The 19,867-nt window shown below is 42.5% G+C and overlaps 1 protein-coding gene across 1 annotated transcript; it reads right to left on the bottom strand.

Moving 5' to 3' along the window:
* Window positions 1-5,367: 5,367 nt before the first annotated feature.
* Window positions 5,368-14,797, bottom strand: LOC311251585 (active breakpoint cluster region-related protein). Its single transcript, XM_084344074.1, has 22 exons — window positions 14,728-14,797; window positions 14,288-14,394; window positions 13,017-13,121; window positions 11,734-11,967; window positions 10,721-10,828; window positions 10,578-10,635; window positions 10,446-10,498; window positions 10,202-10,339; window positions 9,988-10,109; window positions 9,702-9,858; window positions 9,503-9,619; window positions 9,320-9,395; window positions 9,084-9,179; window positions 8,802-8,876; window positions 8,622-8,719; window positions 8,193-8,294; window positions 7,848-8,011; window positions 7,482-7,621; window positions 6,863-6,997; window positions 6,534-6,639; window positions 6,266-6,407; window positions 5,368-5,612 (listed from the first exon to the last, which is right to left on the bottom strand). Exons 1-22 carry the CDS (start codon window positions 14,780-14,782, stop codon window positions 5,511-5,513), a joined length of 2,490 nt encoding a protein of 829 aa, XP_084200200.1. The 5' UTR covers window positions 14,783-14,797; the 3' UTR covers window positions 5,368-5,510.
* Between the last annotated feature and the right edge of the window lie 5,070 nt (window positions 14,798-19,867).

The raw sequence follows: 19,867 nt of genomic DNA, 5'->3' as shown, positions 1-19,867 counted from the left end.
ATGGACGGGCTCCTATTTGTCGAGCCGCCATGTTGTTTTGGTAGCGGCCGTGTCGGTGATTGGCTGTGGCGCTGTGTTGGAGCCTGCGATTGAAAATAAAAAGAGAAAAATAGACTCGCTGACTGATGAACGCTCAGTGGGGCTGAACATGCAGCTCACTGAGGGGGTGTCAGGGGTTTTTTATACTCATGAAGTCCAAATGACTTCAAAGATTCTGTTTAATCAGGATTGTGATTATCAAATTTTGTTTGTTTAAAAGGCATCCAAAATTAGCTTTAGCCAGCTGTGCTAAAACAAGTCACTGTATATTTCGGCAAACCTTTAACATATTGCAACTTTACGTTTCTTTTATAATTCAATTTTCAACGCTATGTTGTGACAACGCTGTGCTTAAGGGTGCAATATGTAAGAATTGGCCACCTGTCAAATTTAAACTGAAAACAAATAGAGGGCAGTAACTGCTAACTGCAGCTGTGTTAACTAGTTAGCTCAGTTAGCCTTGCAGCTAGCAGTCTGGACTGGGAGATTGGGGACCAGGGGAGTGTTGGTGTTTAGACCGCTGGTTAGCATGCTAACTTCAGCAGATCTCTCTACATAGACATAAAGTCGAAACTGTAACTACGATACGTTTAGTACATTTTTAAATGTTTGGCAGAGCTGTCACACCACCACCATCCCCTAGTCTTGTTGTTTTGGCTAACTCTGACTGCTGTCATCTCATCGTTTCTGACAATAAACCATGCCGTATGCTACCTGACCAGCACCAAGACACTCACAGACAAAGTTAGCAAGCTAGCTAACCTAGCTGGTGAAGAAAGAGGAGCATTTAGTTGCTAAAAAAAAAGGAAACTTTCCTTTACTTTCCTTTTGTGGAGACCAAAAATGGAGCACAAAAGAGAGTGAAAAGCCAAATTACAAATACATCAGCTGTCCAGACACATGACTCCAAATGAATGCTAATGTTGCGTCTTAGCCAGTGGTCGTGTTGTTTCCCTATTGTTATGGTAAAATTAGTATAAGCACTAATTGTAACTTGTCAAAAACTTCAAGTTCAACCAAATGAGATTTAAAAAAAGATTAATTTTAATGAAAGAATTAGCACAAGAAAACACAACTGAACTCAAGACAACAGCAACAACACAACTGTGACAGTTGGGTTTAGCGTGTAGCCTGCAGAGTGCAGGGTTACGGCTCACATCCACACATGTACAATAATAACAGACTTGTGTGTCAGAGGGAAGAGAGGGGGGTAGGGACAGACAATGCATGTGTGCCAGTACATGCACAATCATGTCTCGGAGGCAAAGTATCTGCCCTCGTGTGTGTGTGTGTGTGTGTGTGTGTGTGTGTGTGTGTGTGTGTGTGTGAATTGGAAGCACCTGCTGCGTTGCTGCAGGAAGCACCTGTCAGCGGTCGTCTCCTCGGTGCGGCCTCTGTCGACATGAGGGTTTGATCCTAAAACTCCCCAAACACACACACTTACACAGACACTAACAGACAACTTAAGCCTGCGGCTCGCTCTGCTGCAGGGGGTTATCTGCAGCTCCGTCCGCTTTAAACCGACAACACACAAACTTTTCTGAGGAGCTGTGGATAGCGAGGGTCGAGGGTCAGTGTTTTGGTGGAATATGGGGGAAAAAAATCAGCTTCTTCTCTGGCAGTGTGTGTTTGTGAGTGTGTGGTATTATGTTTACAACCTGCAGAGGGTACGCTTTACGAGAGGCGACTCCAGCCAGAGCCAAAGTTCAACTAGACCTCTTGCAAACACACACGCACACTTATTTTTATCCTCTCATTTCCTTTATCTCTCTTGCACTCACACTTAAAATGTCATGTCGCTGTCTTCTTGAAGCCTCCGCATCTCCGCCTCACACCCTCGAAGTTGCTGTTTCACACCCAAGTGCTCAAGTCCAAGTTCAGCAACTTTCACACACACACACGCACACGCACACACACACACACAGGGCTTCTGTTAACCTGAGAGGCAGAGGGTCAATCCCTGTGATCCGCAGCCTGCATGCTTTCCATACAGACACGCCGCCGACACAGCAACCTGACTCCCAGCTAGATTAGGACTAATCAAGCATGGCACAGCTCCGGGCAGCAACGCCATGACACACACATGCAGACACACACATGTGTACACACACACACTGTACTGCAAACATGTGCGCACCAGCAGCGTTTACAAATGATTGCAGAGAGAAATGGAGTGAAATGTTATTTTCAGGTCGAGATCAATTGTCCTGATGTGCAGTCGAGTCCCACTGAATATTTCCACTGTGCACTCTTTTTCTCCAGAGGTGAAATGTAACTGAGTACATTTACTCAAATAGAGGATTCAAGTCACTTTGAGTATTTCTACTTTATGAAACTTTTAGGCTAATATTGCACTTTATCCTCTGCTATATCTATGTGGCAGCTTTAATTACTAGTTACTATTCAGGTGACATTTGTTTCCAAATTCAAATTTTTCTGATAAACTGAAGGAATAAATGTTCTTTTTACGTGACGTGAAGTCTTTAATAATCATCTGGAAATGCATCTTCATAAAGCTGAAAACAAGCTGAGCTCATTAACAGTGGACCTGTGATACACGTTACAGAATACGAAGCATTGCTGTAGATCAGATTAGATTTACAGTGAAGCAGCGTAACCATTAAATAAAATTGAATTAACAATTACAAGTCATTTCACATTTTTCTTTCATAGTCCAGAGGGGACAAAATAATATCTACATCACACTGTCCACAATTAGTCTGTTGAATTGTAGATAAAATAATAATTGACTAAATTAACTTACACACAGGGCTGTATGGTTGTTGGTAAATGTATGATAGAAAAACTATTTGGGCTTCGAAACAAATAAGAGAGTCGTGACAAAACTCAAAAGTGCTGCAAAAGTCTGTTAAATTGCAGATAAACTAGTTTTTGATATTATTTCCCTGTTGTGCAGCTCGTATCAGAAGGGAAATCCTTGTTGTTTTGTAAAACTGCATCTGAAGGTCAGAGGGGTTGAAACTGTTGAAGGCACAATGTGGAGCAAGAAGAATTTCCTCATAAAAAAAAAAACCATGACGCAATCTTTGCAGACAGTTTGTTCAGATCTCGGTGTGTTCGTGTGGAGCTGGACTGTACGGTGCCGTCACACGTCCACAAACCGACTTCTCCTGTAAAAAACTGTTCCCAGCAGCCCGCCAGGTGTCGACCAGTCGTCTGCTCCGGTCTTTGGTCGCAAAGTGTCTGGGACGTCTCAGGCCTTCCTCGGCTTTGTAGTCTGAACCTCGTTTTGTCTTTGTAGTCGTCGAGCGGAACTTTATTTTGGCAGCCGCCGTGTTAGAGGGGACAGCTGATTTATGACGCAGAGGGCAGCGGGGCGATCACGCCGCTTCGCTTCAGTTTGGGACTTGTTCTGGATGTTGTTATGGCGTCCACACACTCAGTCCCCGGTCTATTAGTGCTGGAGAGCCGGAGTCAGGCTGCGGGATTAGCGATCAAACGGGCGAATGGGGGTGCTTTGGGGTAGAAGGTTCGGGGGGTAACATTAACCCGGCGTGCCCAGGTGGTGTGGTTGAAAAGAGACTCCCATCTGTGGTGTGGATGGGTCCAACGTGGGCTGTGTGTGTGTGTGTGCTGGCTCCTAACGTGGTGGATGTGTGTGTGAATGACTTTTATGGGGCGTACACTTCGGGTGAACTCCGTCTAGTTGGATTTGAACCGTAACCGATTGGATTTCAGGCTCGGGGAGGTGACCCCCTGACCTTTTTACAACATCTGCACTGCTGACTTCTCCTCTGCCACCCAGTTCATCTGCGGGTGTAAAACCACTGCACCACAAAATGTATATTGTTAACCACCACAAGTTAAAATTACCTTTCGCTTGTGGAGAGAAAGTTTCCTGCTCTACAGCTTTTTGAGAACAAAGAGTGGTTTCCTTCAAGATTTACTTCATTTCTTCAGGATAATACACTCAGTCTCTGCTTCCTTGGGAGTCCTGGGTTCATATGTTAAACATATATTTGTCAGTCCTGTCATTTGATCGAGTGCGCTGGTGTCCAGATTCCAATTTATTTATTTAAAATGAACTTTTATCCGACCAAATGTAAACTGTGGGAGATATGTTGCCTCTTTTTGCAGGTCACAAAGGAACTTTGAACCTACATTTCTAAGCTGACACGGACAAGAAGTCCAAAGGAAGAGGGAGAATGATAATAATGAATAATATAAACCCAGGAAACAAATGAAAATTTGAAGATTTGAATATTGACGACCACACTGGACCGGACAACTCCATCTGTTGTTGGGAATAACAGATGTTCTGGGAGCTCCACGGCAGCTCCTGAATGGACCTCGTGGTGAGTTGTTTTCAGCCATTATAGTATTATAACTATTATATAAATCAAATTAACTAAATCAACTACACCTACAGATGCTTTGGTAACTAATTGGATGAGTAGTCTAATCTTTAAACTGCGCGCCCTGTGTTATTTCGCCCTGTGTTGTTGTTATTTTGTTGGATAATTCGAGCATTTTTCTTATGTAATATGCATTTTATTAATTTAAACTTTTATTTATTTATTTTCCCTTTTCTTGAAGATATGATCGGGATGTTGAGAGCGATCCACCCCATTTGTATTTGTGATCCAGTGGGGGAGTTTTGTAAGTGCTTTCTTTTTATTATTTAAGAGGTGGAACAAATATCTGGAGCTTTGTATGTACCAGACAGCCTTTGGGTTTGATTTAATTGTTTTGTCTCTTACTGGTTTGTGTAAAGTCTTGAGAGTATGAATGTTCTGGATTTGATTAATATAATTTGATTCAAAAAGTATGGTTAATGAAAATAATGGGAGGAGTAGCCACTATTTTAATACAGAAGCTAATGAGGATCTTAATAAACAAACAAACAAACAATTTAAACCTTCATTTCTTAACTAAACTAAACCTGGTTGCAGGTCTTTCACATTGAGAGTAACATATTGTTTTAAGAGTGGAAAAAATAAGTATATTTTAAAGCTTCACATGTTAACAGTGTTTAAATTATGTACAAGATTTAATTACAATCGCAGATGTTACAAGCGGTGTTTCTGGACTGTGATCCTGCAGAATGACTCAGGATATATGCAGACATGATCTGCCTTTGTTATTGTTTAGTTGTTTTTTTTCTTTTCCATCTGAATTGATTCATTTATTTGCTTCTTTCTACTGGATTTATGTACGTGAGTTTGCAGCCATAATGCAAAAAATGCTCCATGTGTTCTGGAGACAATAATAAAAGTCAAAAACTGTTTTATAAACATTAAAATTCAGACAAGTGGAGTTTCAAACGTGACCATAAATACAAAAAAAACCAGAGTCACAAGTCCACATTTTTATCAATAAATACCTTTGTCATACAGTCCTTACACAGATTTGTTTTTACAAACACACACACACACACACACACACACACACACACACACACACACACACAGTATTTGAACTTCCTGCCGGCCGTGACATTGATGGTGGTCTCACATGTGGGTGGTCTCATCTCCAGCGTCTGTGTCATGTTGCAGAGAGGTCTGGGCTTCAGGGAGGTTGTTGCACTGCAGGTACCAGAAAACCACCTGGACCTGATGCGTGCACACACACACACACACACACACACACACACACACACACACACACACATTTTTAACTTATTATTAAGTAAAGAGAATTGTTTTTACATGTATGTTCATCATAATATTATACATCATGTATCAGAAATACACACCGTGTCTGACTACTTCATATTAAAGACATTTACTTTTAACCTTTGATTATTTTTCTCAGGGTTTGTCAAAATAGTTAATTCATTTCATGATCATGTCCTCTGTATTTTTTAAACATGGGGGTTTTCTCAGTAGGTTTATAAACTAACAATTGGTGGATAGTTTATAATCTCACTACGGTATTTTTTAACATTTAATATATAAAATGTTTGTGTGCAGGAGGGTTTAAAAAGGGCATTTTAATCATAATGTTGCAAAAAAAAAACAACAAATCAACTTAATAAAAATATAAAACAATTGCAGTAATGTTTAAAAACTGGACTGTATTTATGGTGCCAGCTCAATGATTCTCACGAGCGTCATTGTTTTCTAAATCTACACTAAAAGAAAAGAAAAATATCCATTCTCTCAAATGCAACTACAGAGAATGAAAGCACATTATTTTGGAATAAAATGTGTTAAACTGTTGGAAAACCAAACATCAATCATTTTCAATGACTGGTCATCCCCACCTGCACCACCACCTCCTGGGAGATATCCACTGTGGGGCCGCTGTGCCCCAGTTCGACCACAGGGGGGCGTAGGAGGCTCGGACCAAACACTGTAGCCAGGTTCATCAGAGACATCTTGTTGACGTCTTGTTTCTCTGAGACTCTGGAGACAAATGTTGAAAAGAAAAACTGAAACTCTGAGAACAGAAGTACAGAATGATTTTTACTGACAACCAACAACTCCTGACTTCATTATCTGTCAGAAAAGCATGTGTGATTGTTGTCAAACCGTTGGAGGTGGTGCAGGAGGTAGAGGAAGGTGTGCCGCTTGGGGTCAGGACAGGACTGCAGCAGGGACAACATGGAGACAAGCCGGGAGTTTATGTCCTGGATCTCTACAGGGGAGAGAAAAGGTTCTGTTCACTTGGCCCAAAGGCAATTTTAGGACTAACAAGGTTGAATTTACGGTTATTTAGAGTCACTGAAAGCTGTTGAAGCCCATTTTCTGGTGCACATTTAGGGTCAAATGAGCTAGAAATGAGTCTCTGTCTACCACACGGATGGATGTGACATTTATGTTTCTACGACGAGACACTGTTTTACGTTGCCTTGTCTTACCCAGCGTCCTGGCGAGGCTCTGGAACATCTCAGTGGGTATGAGGGGCTCCGGCAGCTCTCTGAAGTACAGTTTGAGGACTCCGGAGACGGCGTTCACTTCAGCACTTCTCAGCCTGGTCACAGCTTCACGCAGATCTGAGCAGAGCAGAGTTCAACATCTGTGTTTCTAGATCTTCTTTAACGTATGAGCTCCGTCCATATTAGCACAAGATAACAACTTGTTGATGTGCTGATCGACTGATATTGACAGTTTTTTGCACTGGTGATTTTACATGATTAACAAACATCAGACCGAACTATCTCAACAACGATTGCCGTGAAATTCAGAACATACATTCATGGTCCCCAGAGGATGCATCCTAATGACTTCAGTGGTCGTTAGTCTTCAGGTTAATATTTCTGGTTCAGACTGTAATATCTCGCCAACTATACTATGGATTGCTGTGAAATTTGGAACAGATATTCATGTTCCCCAGAGGATAGATTGAGAAAATTATGCCCTAGTCCACATCAGTTTTGCCGTTTCCTGCACTTTAAATGTAGGAAATTGTATTTCTGGTCTCACAGTCTTTCAACACACCAGCACGTGCCAACAGAAAATGAATGTTTCCCTTCTTACTGCTGTTGAACGCAGCTTTCAGCGCGCTGATGTCACTGCTGGCTCCCGAAAGCCTGTAGATGCCCACCTCGTCCATGCCTCTCCTCTCCACCTCCTCCACGCAGCAGCGCACCACATGAGGGACCAGCACGCCCTCCTGACTGACAGAGAATTGAAAGCATCAAGAAAAAACCCACGTTTCATTTCGGACTCCACTCTTGCCACACTTCTGCTTCTCCTCAGGCCGCTCTCCCACAAAACCGACCGCCTCACTTCTGTAACGAGCTTTTACCAAAAAAACAGCCCACAAGGGAAATAAAACTCTAGACTGAGCTGCAGCTCTCAGTGAATCAGACAGCACTTTAACAAAGACTGTCGGGGACTTACTGAGCCACAGATTCAATGGGGACGCAGAAGACAGGCTGTTCTTGAGCCGTGGAGCTGGGCAGTTCGATCGGGTGGGGACAGTACTTCAGGGAGAGGGTCACCTCCACCTCGCCGAGCTGTAGAGTCTGTCTGCGCCAGCGCTTATTCAGGGTTTTAGAGTCCAACTGACAGACAAACAGGAAATATCAGAAAACAGACAAGTCAGCAGAAAAATTATATGTTAGGATGTGAAATCGAGTGAAAGGATCATTTGTCCTGTTTTTCTCCCTGACCTCTAAACTTTTACACAAAAACACATAATACATGTAGACATTGATGAACCAGCATCACAGTCCATCCTCGTACCTGTACAGAAGCTTTTCCCAGGACTGTATCATCCTGTCCGTCAGACTGACTGACGCAGAGCACCCTCAGGTGCTGCGCCCCATCCACCTGGAAAGACAGCTCCTGTTTGACAGAGAGGAGGTGGTGTCAACACGGACAACGACAGCAGTGTCCTAAACCCTTCAACAGGAGCGTTCGTGTCTTATTTAAAGCCGTTTGATCCTGGCTACCAGTTGGGTTTAGTGTAGACTTTACTGCCGCTGATCATGTTTAAAGCACGGCACGGTCTGGCCACAGCGCCGACGGTTAATCCTCTGTGAGCTGAGCAGAAGCCTGACATCGTGTCGGATACTGTCTAGACATGAAGAAGACATTTACCCCCCTGGATCGGCTGGTGAATCATAGCAGTTTTATTCAAGACCAAAATACATTCAATTATTCAACTCTAACCTGGTCCCAGTGTGGGTTGAGGCTGTGGACTGACGAGTGCGTCTGAGCTTGTTTGTCGTAAAACTCGTAGCCGTCCACCTCCGCGCACACATACACACCTGAACAAGAGAGAGAACAAACTATGAAGTGACTCGATGGTTATTTAGTGTCATTAAAACAAATATCAGATATTAAACGTACAGGCTGGTTGCTGCAGGCCGCAGGCAGAGTGGATCGCCACGCCCAGAGTCCCACACAGAGACTTCCCGTCCTCTACTGGAGAGAGACGAAGACAAAAATATCCTGAAGCTCGTTGGATTTAATCGTGACAAATACATAAAGAAGGACAGAAAGACAGCGGCGAAAAGGTCTGAGGCAGGCAGCGTTAAAAGATCAGAGTTGGCGTATTGTGTTTCAGAGACATGATGGGACTTCCTGTGGTGAAGGAAAGAGGGCAGAGGCTGATTGAGATGTTGGGTGTACCTGAGTTTGAGCTGTGTAGCGGTGGCTGCTGGGTCATTCTCAGTTTCACACATGCACTGGTGAGGGTGAGCAGGTCTGGAGGCACAGTTTCTATGTCTGACAACAACCAAGAGCAAATACAGGCACCAGTCAGCTTAAGAGGAAGGAAGAATCTGCCCATTACTTTCACACTTTATCGGTTAGTCAATAAAATGTCCAATTATTTTCTTGCAGTTTGACAACAGCTGTGAACTCACTGTCGGCGGTGAGTTTGTGAATAGCTTCTCTCCACTCTTCAAGCTCATACAGGGAGGAGAGGAGGAGAGTGTGACTCTGCAGCGAGACGAAAGAGATTGATTCATTCTAGTCGGCTGAAACCACACTAACAATAATAGATTGCGCGTGTGTGTGTGTGTGTGTGTGTGTGTGTGTGATTATACCTTGTCGCTGGGGCTGTGCAGCTCCAGTCTGTAAGGAGGGAAGTGTGTGAGCAGCATCAGCTCCATTTGCTCCAGTTTCTTCCTGGTGCGAGCTCCCAAACTGATGCCCCTGGACCCCTTTATGCACACAAATGTTACTTTTATTGCCTGTTGTCACTCTCTCTCTCTTTGTATGTGTGTCTCTTTCACTCAAACATACTGCTTTGTGCTGCTGTAGCTGTTGTCTAAGGAGGAACATCTTGGTCCTGGTGTGTAAACGAAGGTGCGTGTCTTGCGAACGTTCCTGATCGGCAACCCAGCGGAGTTTGAGACCGGCGAGAGGCAGATACCAGCAGAACCTGTAGCTGTCCGGCTTCCTGGAAGAAACACGAGAAACTCTAAAGGCCGCGCTTGACGTCATCATTCGGCACAGTGCAAGTCGACGTACGTGCAAAATGCAGACCACATTTCCCACAAGGCCCTGTGCTTTCTCTCGCCACACTCACCCTCGGCTCGCATGTTTGTATCTAGTACACAGCAGGAGGTCTGTGTAGAGGAAGAGGTGACGCAGGCTGTGATCCCCCTCGCTCGCATCCACCACGAAGCCGTCACGCATCAGTTGACGCCTCTAGAGTAACACACCAACACATGCACACACACACACATATCATCTGCATATATTGTGACCAGATCCAGATTTCGTACAGCGTTGAGCCTCACCATGCCGTGACTGAGCGTGACCTCTCGTTTGCACTGTGAACTCTCGTTGACACCAGACAGGAAGCTGCGGGACAATCTCAGGGCTTCCTGTAAGGGTGTGTAATCTCCGTGCTCAGCTGGCGTCGTCTTCAGGACGTCCTACAAGGTCACAGACAGGTGGCTAAGTGAGGGAGAAGAGGGAAGCAACAGATCGTACAGCAGCAGCTATAGAGGGGAAGTTTGAGGAATTGATGAGTTATCTCACACGCAGCACTAGTGTGGTCTTGGTTACTCTGTCCAGAGGCCTGTAGAGAAGAGCTGTAGACAGAAAAGAGAGCGATCAGACACATTGTCAGACAGCAAGTTGTGAAACAGTTTAGAAATTAACAGTACGTACCTTCAAATGTGTATTTGGTCCGAGTTTTGTCCGAGCCGTTATTATTAGACATCATGCTCTGCAGGAGAGATAAAGTGAGACCGGTGAGGACAACCCTGTAAACAGTTTGTAAAAGCAGGTGTTCCTCTGGACGTCTGTAGTACCTTGGCCAGGGCTTGGAAGCGAGGGTCCGACTGTGTGCACTTGCGAACAACTTCAACAGCTTCCTCGTAGTTTCCAATGAAACCGCCATACAGACCGATCTGGTTCACCTGCAGAGGCAAAATAGCGGAGGGATGAGGAGGGAAGCATTCTCCAAATTCGACAAGCTGGAGCTGATTCACTTGGAAAAGAGAAACATGAGTTATTCGATGCTGACAACATCTGCATCTAGATTCAGGTTCGCAAGATTTATCCAAGACGTAACGTGACAAGTCTGACTCGTCTTGCTAGAGAGTCTGTTTCTTTTGTGTAGTATCACTACACCCACAGTGTTGTTGGTTGATAAATGTGTGTTACTCACAGGTGTTTTCACTTGTTTGTCAGATTAGGCCTCTGTTAAATCATCAGGCAAGAGAACTGAAAACCAGGTCATGAACCACAAGTGGCCCTAACGAATCTGAAACTCAGAGCTCACAGAGTTTGAAAGCCTGCAGCTCCCCTCCAGTTAGTTAGACCTGAAGCAGCCTCGGATTAGAGGTGAAACCTACGATGGGGATGCAAGTATAAAACAATGCAGAAAACAAATGTTGTTTATTCGATTGAATGTTGCAGCCATAAAGGTCGTGGGTTTGAATATTTCACAGCATAGCTCTGAATATATAAATGATGCTGTCAGATACAGCTGCTGTGAAGTTGCAGGCCATTAAACACCAACAACAAGCTGCAAGATACAGCACATATGATCATTTGATTACTTGGTTATGCAGCTTTAAATATACTTAATAAAAGGGGAACTGATCCTCGGGCGTTATAAAGGGCTGCTATACAGAAATATAAAAAAGGAGAAATAATGCAATACTGTAGTTATGTTGTAACTTCTTTTCAACAACGTAAGCTAAATGGCTTCCCTTGTGGCTCTGGACCGTGTGAGAAACTTTCTCTTCCATCGTTTCTTAATGGATTACCAATTGTAGCAGCAAAAGTTTAAACGGTCTTGACACAATAGAGGACCCACCATTTTCAGAAACAGGTCCCCCACCATCAGCTCGAAGCCAGTGTGGCTCATCTCTTTCTCCTCATCGGGGCTGGACTCAGTCGGACAGTGTTCGCTCAGCCGGGCCTTCAGGCCAGAGTAGAAGCTTTGGTGCATGTCTCTGAGCTCCGGCACCTGATAGAAAACAGTCTGGACCTGACGACTGGACAGAACTGGCTGTGAGGTCCCGGCTGAGGCCCACAGAGCCTTCATGGGCTAGAGGAAAATTCAACATGTCAAATAACTGAGGCCAACTGATCAACTGTAGAAGATAAAAATAAAGGTGAGAAAAAAAAACTGCGAACATTCACATGTCAGAGCGTCACTCGCGTCAACTTTGACACATACACTGAAGCCACTGCTAAATAAAACCGAGCACATACAGCACGTTTGAAACGTATACGCAGCCTCTCAGTGATAGATGCATGCCGCTCAGCTACAAAACGCTGCTTTCCCAGACAAAACATCAACTTTCTGAATCATTCTTTTGGGCTAAATGAGTCAGAGCGTGTAAAAATGCGGAATCGGGGTTTGCTGTTGCTTTTAATAGCCGAGAAAGAAAAAGGAAGGAATTCACAAAGAAAGCACCCAGGCACTCGTTATTGCTTCATCACTTCCTGCCTTGAATCTATTTCTAATTTCAGGAACAGGAAAAAGATTCAGGGCGGGAATCGACACAAATCAAAAAAACAAACATGAGCATCAACTGTCAACTCAAACGCTAATGATTCAAATATTTTCAACTTTTTTAATTAAGGAATAATTTGACTTTTGTTCGTGTTCGTTTCAAGAGCCTGATAACATTGTTTGACTCTCATATGTGTACAGTCAATATGATGCTACTGCTAACAGGCTCGGCTAGCTGTAGCTTTATATTAACGGTAGTCATGACAGTGGTGAACCTCATCTCTGATGCAGAACAACGCATTTGTAGTTTAAGAAGGAAGCTGAACAATGACGACATTGTAGGTGAGCGCTGCGAATAATCGCTAACCAACCACAGGCTGAAACACATACACATGACCGCTGCTCATTGAGTAAACACACAAACATTAACAAGATTGGATCTCCTGTATGTTCATATAAAGAACTGACAAAACTTTTTGTGGTGACAGCTGAACAGCAAAAAGGAAGTTTAACAGTAATAAAAAATCATCACTTTAACAAGGTTTTTCCCCTTTTGGCAATATGGTTTAGCCCAGAGAATAACGTATGTTAACGCCTCAGCCTTTATGAAAATGTTCATGTTCATGTGTGTTTGTTACCATCAGCAGAGCCTCCAGCTCTCTGAGATAAACCTCCTCGCTCTCCAGGATGCCTCTCAGGACCACGAGTCTCCTCTCCAGCATTTCCTCCGGGCTGCGGGACGTCTGAATCACAGACATTCAACAATACAGAGTCAGTCACAAAATCTGTGTCACGGCAGCAAGTGACACCGCAAATGGTGCAACTGTTGACTTTTGAAATCACAACAGACTGTACTTCTGTTGTTGTAAAGACTTCGGCTGTGACACGTGGTTATATTCAATGTTTTTTACCAATTCCCAGTCTTTGGCCTTAAAAATACTAAGAATTTTTTTTGCAAACTAAAGTAACACATATTTGCTCATGCACAGGCCATATTACTTTCATGTTTTCTTATTTGGTGCAATTTAGCCGTTTTGGGGTCACTTCTGTATTTTCTTCATAAACTATGCACTGTTGGTGGGAAACAGAAGGGTTACTTCTTCAATACTCCTTTACATCTTTGATTAATTTAAGGTCAGGGGAAAATGAGGAAGTAAGTAGTGTCAACAAAACACGAGGGTTAATTTTTCTTTTCTTCTATAAAACAAAACATGTTCTGATAGTATAAAGGTCTGTGCACAGTATGAGGCTATGTATTGTGATATTGTTTGTTTTATGGTTTGGCAGGTTGGAAAACTTGAGAACTTGGAGGAGCAGCTAATAGCTTTTTTATAGTAGTGAAATGTTTCACTTTAAGTTATACTATGCAGGATTTTCTTAACAACAACAAACTTCTTGTCTTCTTGTATTTTTGACTGAGGGCGGGCAGAGCTTCACATAAACACGGTGGCAGAGCAGAAAGGGAAAAAAACGGACAGGATGAACTGCATTCACACAAAATAAGGAGGGTTGTGCAGAGGTTTGGGAGTGTTTATCTGCGCTTAAGCTAGTTAACAAAGTGAAACAATCAGGAAATAACATTTCAGTTCTCTGATTCACTGCTTTGTTCTCGCTAAACCAGCTCCCTCTCTTTATTCACTCTCTATCCGGTTGAGCTCAGCTTTGAATGGTGTCTTTACCGATATCGCAGACAAATCCTGCATACTATGCCTTTAAACTCCTAGAAGGCATCAGCATAACCATCTTTTTGTCTATAAGGTCTTTTTAATCACAGTTGCCAAGACACTTAACATCCTTGAGTTTATAGTGAAAAACAAATAATAGGAGATATTTCAAAATATTACTTAAAAATGAAAGCCACAAACTGCGGCGATATGGTGATACTGAATGTGAAGGCATGCAAACTCACGGGGGTGTCGGGGAAGTCTAAGCTCTCTGAGTGGAGAGGAGACAGCAGACAGGACACCGCCTCCTCCTGGAACACGTCCTCCTCCAGGACATCAGTCTCGGCCTCAACTACAACCGACAAACACGTTCAACACGTTACATAACATATGGCAGTATGTGGGAGTATTATCAGGTGAGTTCCCATATGTGCTTCCCCTTTGAATGAGTCAACGCTAGTGTTGTTCCTAAACGAAATCAACGATCGCAGCTCTTTGTCTGAAGTGGTTTTTACTCAGAGATATCACAATTTTAGAAGAGATTGTGGTGCATTTTTAACAAAGCCAAATGAGAAGACTGCTCAGATTGGATTCTTTGTTTTTTAGGGTCCCCAAAGGGAATAAATATAATGTTTGATAAATTAACTATCTTTACACAACAATACACAAAGTCTCCATCCCTCACCTGGTACATCATGTGACTCCAGATACTCCACAGCCTCCTGGTAGATATCCATCATCGGAGCTCGGAGGTCTTCTCTCCACAGTGCAGGCTGAGCTCTACAGACGCAGCGGCGGCGGCGGCAGCAGCAGCATGTGAACACGCTCAGCTGGCGACAGAAAAACTTCCTCTTTCTGTTAGGGATGCGTAAAAGAGGAAAATACAGCTTCCTGTCTGCGCTCAACCCGGTAGAAGCTTATGAGAACTACAGTTCAACCTACAGTTGCACTTAACTTCCTCTGAACGTGTCGATTTCAACATAATGGCTGTATTTAGCATCAGAAAAAACCTTCATCAGTCACTGAAATTACTGAAATAATATATAGCTGCTACGTCACTATACAGCCAACATAAAGATCAGGACGTAGAGGACAGAAGGTTATCAATCAGTCTTTTATATCATTAATAAGGAGTATCTAACACTAATTTAGAAGCAAATATAAATAGCATATAGTATCGTATGTCTTAACTGTGGAAATCTAATTAATTATACCAGCTGATCCTTTAAATATTTGGCAGCCCTAGAAAAAAACAAAACTATAAACTGAATAAACAAACTGACCTTAAAGGACAACACACTTTCATACTGTTTTACTTTGTTTATATGTGGCGGACCCTGCCAACTACGTAATGCCCCTTTAACATTTAACATGTTACTGAAGAGGCGACACTGTTGTATGGACCTCTGGGCCTCTTTTAAAAGTCCAATGCTGCCCTCTACAGTGAAACAGATGTTAACATAGCTTCATGTATGCTTCTCTCCTACTGGATCAGGATACGGCCAGTTTATCCAACTCTTTAACTACAGCTGGTCCTATTCTGGCCTAGAACCAAGGCCGGTGTCACTGAAACCCATGTTCTGGCTACCAGATCTACACAACCTGCACCATTTCTCTTTGCGCTCTCTTTTCTTTAGTGACTACACGTGGCGTGACAAATGTTAACACCACCAACACCAGTGAGGCTCCTGTAGAAGTGTTAAAACAGAGGTAGCGTCACTTTGCTGCTGCTGGTTGTGGCTTGTGGCGTCATGAAGCCATATCTACGTGCTGATGACCTGTTAAAATGCAATGGAAATGTTTCTGTGCAGCACTGTGTTGAGGTTCAACAACCCCATGGAAATTTTTTGACTACATCAATGAGATCCATTCACATATTTGAATTTTGTCAGAACATGACTCGACTTCTCACTTGATTTATTAACTGGGTAAACAGTTTCCTAATGAGTTTATGGTCACTAGTTTGAAGTTTTCTTCAACACAGCATGATGTTCATTAGTAAAACATGGTCACTTTTAGAGTTAAATAGACAAAGTGTGTCCTCTGGTCATGTCCTCTCGAGCTCCACCCTCTCAACGATATATATAGTCACTTCTGGCTCCAAAGACCATGATGGTGACCAGCTGTGTTGCCAGGCTCTAAACGAGGCTAAAAAGTGGTGTACTGCTGAGGGGGAACTGCTGAGTCCTGATAATTCACTCTGGGTTCATCTCCTCTGGTGAACCCTTAAACAAAAACACATCCATTAGATCCACTGTTAACATACAAATATTGATTAAAGCAGCTTTAATCTAAGGATACAGTATATATTTAGGAATTAAAAACACATGTTTGCCCTCAGTTTTTGCTTTTCTGTACGTGTGAAACACTAACACAAAATGTCCCAGTCACACCACTTTGTTATGCAACCAGTATTTCTGAGGGGCACTTGAATGTAACATGACCAGATGTTTCCTCCTGCAGGGGGTGCTGCATTAGAGCGCTCAGTCATTTATGTATAAATGAGTAAGCTTGATAACCACATCGGTTTTAAATTTCACAGCCCTTAATGACTGACTCCTTAAATTAGTGTGCATGCATGACTTCTCTGCCAACACACTTCCTTCTGCCTTTGTCTCATTCACACACACACACACACACACACACACACACACAAACACACACAGAAACTTGAGCTCTCCAAGCCCTCTCCCCAACGGTTTCCTCTTTTCTCATCCACTTTTCCACACTAAAGAAACCGAAACTTAGCTGGATACAGGCTGAGAAGAAATGAGTAGTTTCCTGAGCTCACGGTAACTTTGACTTGCACATCCTCTTTTTATTGAACTCATAAAATGTTGATAAGCGATGTGGATCAAGGTTAGAGGATGAGATAAGTAAAGAGGAGAGCAGGAAAATGACTAACTGGGTTTGGTCAAACAGTAGCACAATAAAAAAAACAATACCGACGAAATACAAAGGAAGAAACTCATTTTAACATCAACTCAAACTGCGAAGCTTTTTCACAATATCAACAAAAACACTCAAAAGATCTTGGTGCTGCTAAACAAAATAAAAACTCATGAAGAGTAGCTGATGTTTGGGCTGCACTGTGCACCACCTGAGGTAAATATAAGGAAGACAACCACTCAGTCAAAAGGACACAAGAGCAACTTGGAAATGTTCCTCGGCTGAATGAGACAAAGATTTTGGACCTGAAATTTGAGAGTAAAGTAACACGCCCAGAGTTCTGGCCTCAAGTTTTTGCATTCGCTGCCAGACTTGCAAAAACAAATGTTATCTCGCTGAAATAAGAATAAATTGAAGGAGCGAGTAGGAGAAGCTCTGTCGTTACTGAACTCATACTGTGTTGTGCTCTGAAAAGGACTCAATACTGAAAGAGGCTCACGGCCTTTTTAACTACTGTGGTTCATGACATGTGAACGTGTCAACAAAGATCTACAAATGCATTGTTGCAAGTCTGTTAAGTCTTGTCTGTTACAAGAGAACCCACTATCTGTGCATCTTATCAAAGCATTTGACATGTGACTTCTGTACAGCTGTGGGCGGTGGCAGTTTGTTTCGTCTTGTTTATAGCTTTGTGGTAACAACTACCAGAAGATGCTGCCAGTTTGACTTCACCTCAGCTTCACTTTTCTTTCTAATATGAAAACGTTATTGTGAGAGGTAGGATTCACTTTTGTAGGTAAAGAAACGAAACAGAACTCGAATGACTCAAACACGGACCAACAAAGTGTCCGTCTGCTACAGAAGAAACAGGAAATTCTTATCCCAAGTGCTTGGTCCTGTTTTCCCAGGACAATCAACTCGGCTTATGAACTGTTTTTTTTTAATGTGGGCTTTCGGCCCAAATCCCAAGTTTCAAATGTTTACTTTGGCGCCACAGTGCTGTCTGTAGTTCTCAACAAAAAGCTCCCCCTTACTCTTATTCCCTCCCCTCAGTAACTGCAACTCTCTTCAGTGTTTGGGCTGAATATTCAATAAACTCCACTGAGGCATGAAATAAACTCCGCTGGTTTTATCTTTATTGTCAGTCTCGCCACAGAGATATTCAAATAGTGGCTTTCAAAGGTTTAGGTATTGGCCAGATGCAAAGCTCTAGTTGCAACCGCTATCAGGTGCTGCATCAGATCAAAGATAACATGTTCCTAAAATGGTTTCATGAGGCTGTAATCTGGCCCAGCTGACTTTAGCTAAACCGTAACATGCGCACAATGACAGTGCTAATGTGCTCATGTTTAGCAGGTATAACGCTAATGTTCACCATAATAATTCAGGGTGTTAGCATGCTAGACAAAAGTCATCTGAGGATAACGGGAATGTTATTAATTTTGCAGGTATCCGATCATAAAATAAAGTATTGGTAAATGTTGGCATGACGACGCGGCTATAAATAAAAAGTCAGCGTAGCAAAAAAATAAGAATTCATACTGAGGGGGAAATGAAATGTGTGTACAAAATGTCATGACAATCGATCCAATTGTTTCTCAGATATTTCATTAACAACTAAAAATGCCAACCTCATGGTGGCGCTACATCACCAAAGTCGTTACGCTACTTCCTCTGGGGACTGTGAATATCTGAACTAGCAAAATAAAAGAACGGTTGAACTGCACACATCCAGATACAGTTAAATAATGAGTCCTTGATTATGTAGGTTGTGTTTTTAAACAGTTGTACATCTGTGTCTAACCCCCCTCTACATGTACCTCTCACACTTTTGTTCTGTTAATGTTGAGGATGAGGATGTGGTCTTTGTGTGGTTCCACACCTCCTCCTGAACTTGTTTGTTTTGATCACATAAATCTATCTTGTTTCATCTGCAACAGTAGAATGGTGTACAAGGTATGTACAAAAACAGTGGGCTCAGTACGTGTCCCTGAGGTGCCCCACTGTTTAAGATAAAGACCTGCAACGGTTTCGTGCAAATTCTACTTAAGTTGATGCATTGAGGCCCGACTTAAGGCAGCGTGGCTTGTTTAACAAGTCAGAAAATCAGATTTGCAACAAGAAGCAGGTTTTTAGCAACACTAGCAGCGTGGCTTCAGGGATGGAAATGTTGTTCTGTTGACAGCAGACTCCAGACTAAAATATCTCAACAACTATTGGATCGGTAGCCATGAATTTTGCGTCAGACATTCATGTTCCCCTCAGGATGATCTGTAATGACTGATGAGTTTTATCTCGCACCAACACGAGGTCAAAATCTAATGGTATTCCAATCAACAGCTGCACTTTGTGGTTAGCGTTCAATCATTAATTTGGCATGGTTAGGTGCAAAACCAAGATAATAAATATCATAAACACCTGCTCAACATTAGCATGTCTGTCACTGTCAACATGTTAGCAAGCTGATGTTAGCGTTGACCTCAAAGAATTGCTGTCGAAGTACAGCCTCACATATAAGGATGTTACAACTGAGTGATACTGAATCTGTTTTGACATTTTAATTCATTACTTCACAATGATTTTGAGATTAATAATTAAATTACCACTTTAAACACAGCTACAAAGGTTGATAACATTACCGGACACTGCATACTATTTGTGAAATATATTATTTAATATTTACTATTAATTTGCTACGTCAGTGTGGTGTGGTTGTGTCAGTGCGTGGAAACTGTTCCTCTTTCTCACTTCTCCTTTTGATCATATCATGATTTTAAAAACTGTAAGCCTTTGAATAACACAATTCTTATCAAAGCATTTCAGCTTCGCCTTCGTTATCTGGCAATTTATCATTGACATTCAAACTAATTGATGACACATCTTTATAGCTGTGTCTTTGACAGTGAATATCGTACAGTACGTTTGGGTCCAAATTA

The sequence above is a fragment of the Pagrus pagrus genome (genome assembly GCF_965226575.1).
Source record: "Pagrus pagrus genome assembly, chromosome: 22".
Taxonomy (NCBI): Eukaryota; Metazoa; Chordata; class Actinopteri; order Spariformes; family Sparidae; genus Pagrus; species Pagrus pagrus.
The sequence above is the reverse complement of the archived record's forward strand: the minus strand, read 5'-3'. Positions and strand labels throughout refer to the sequence as shown.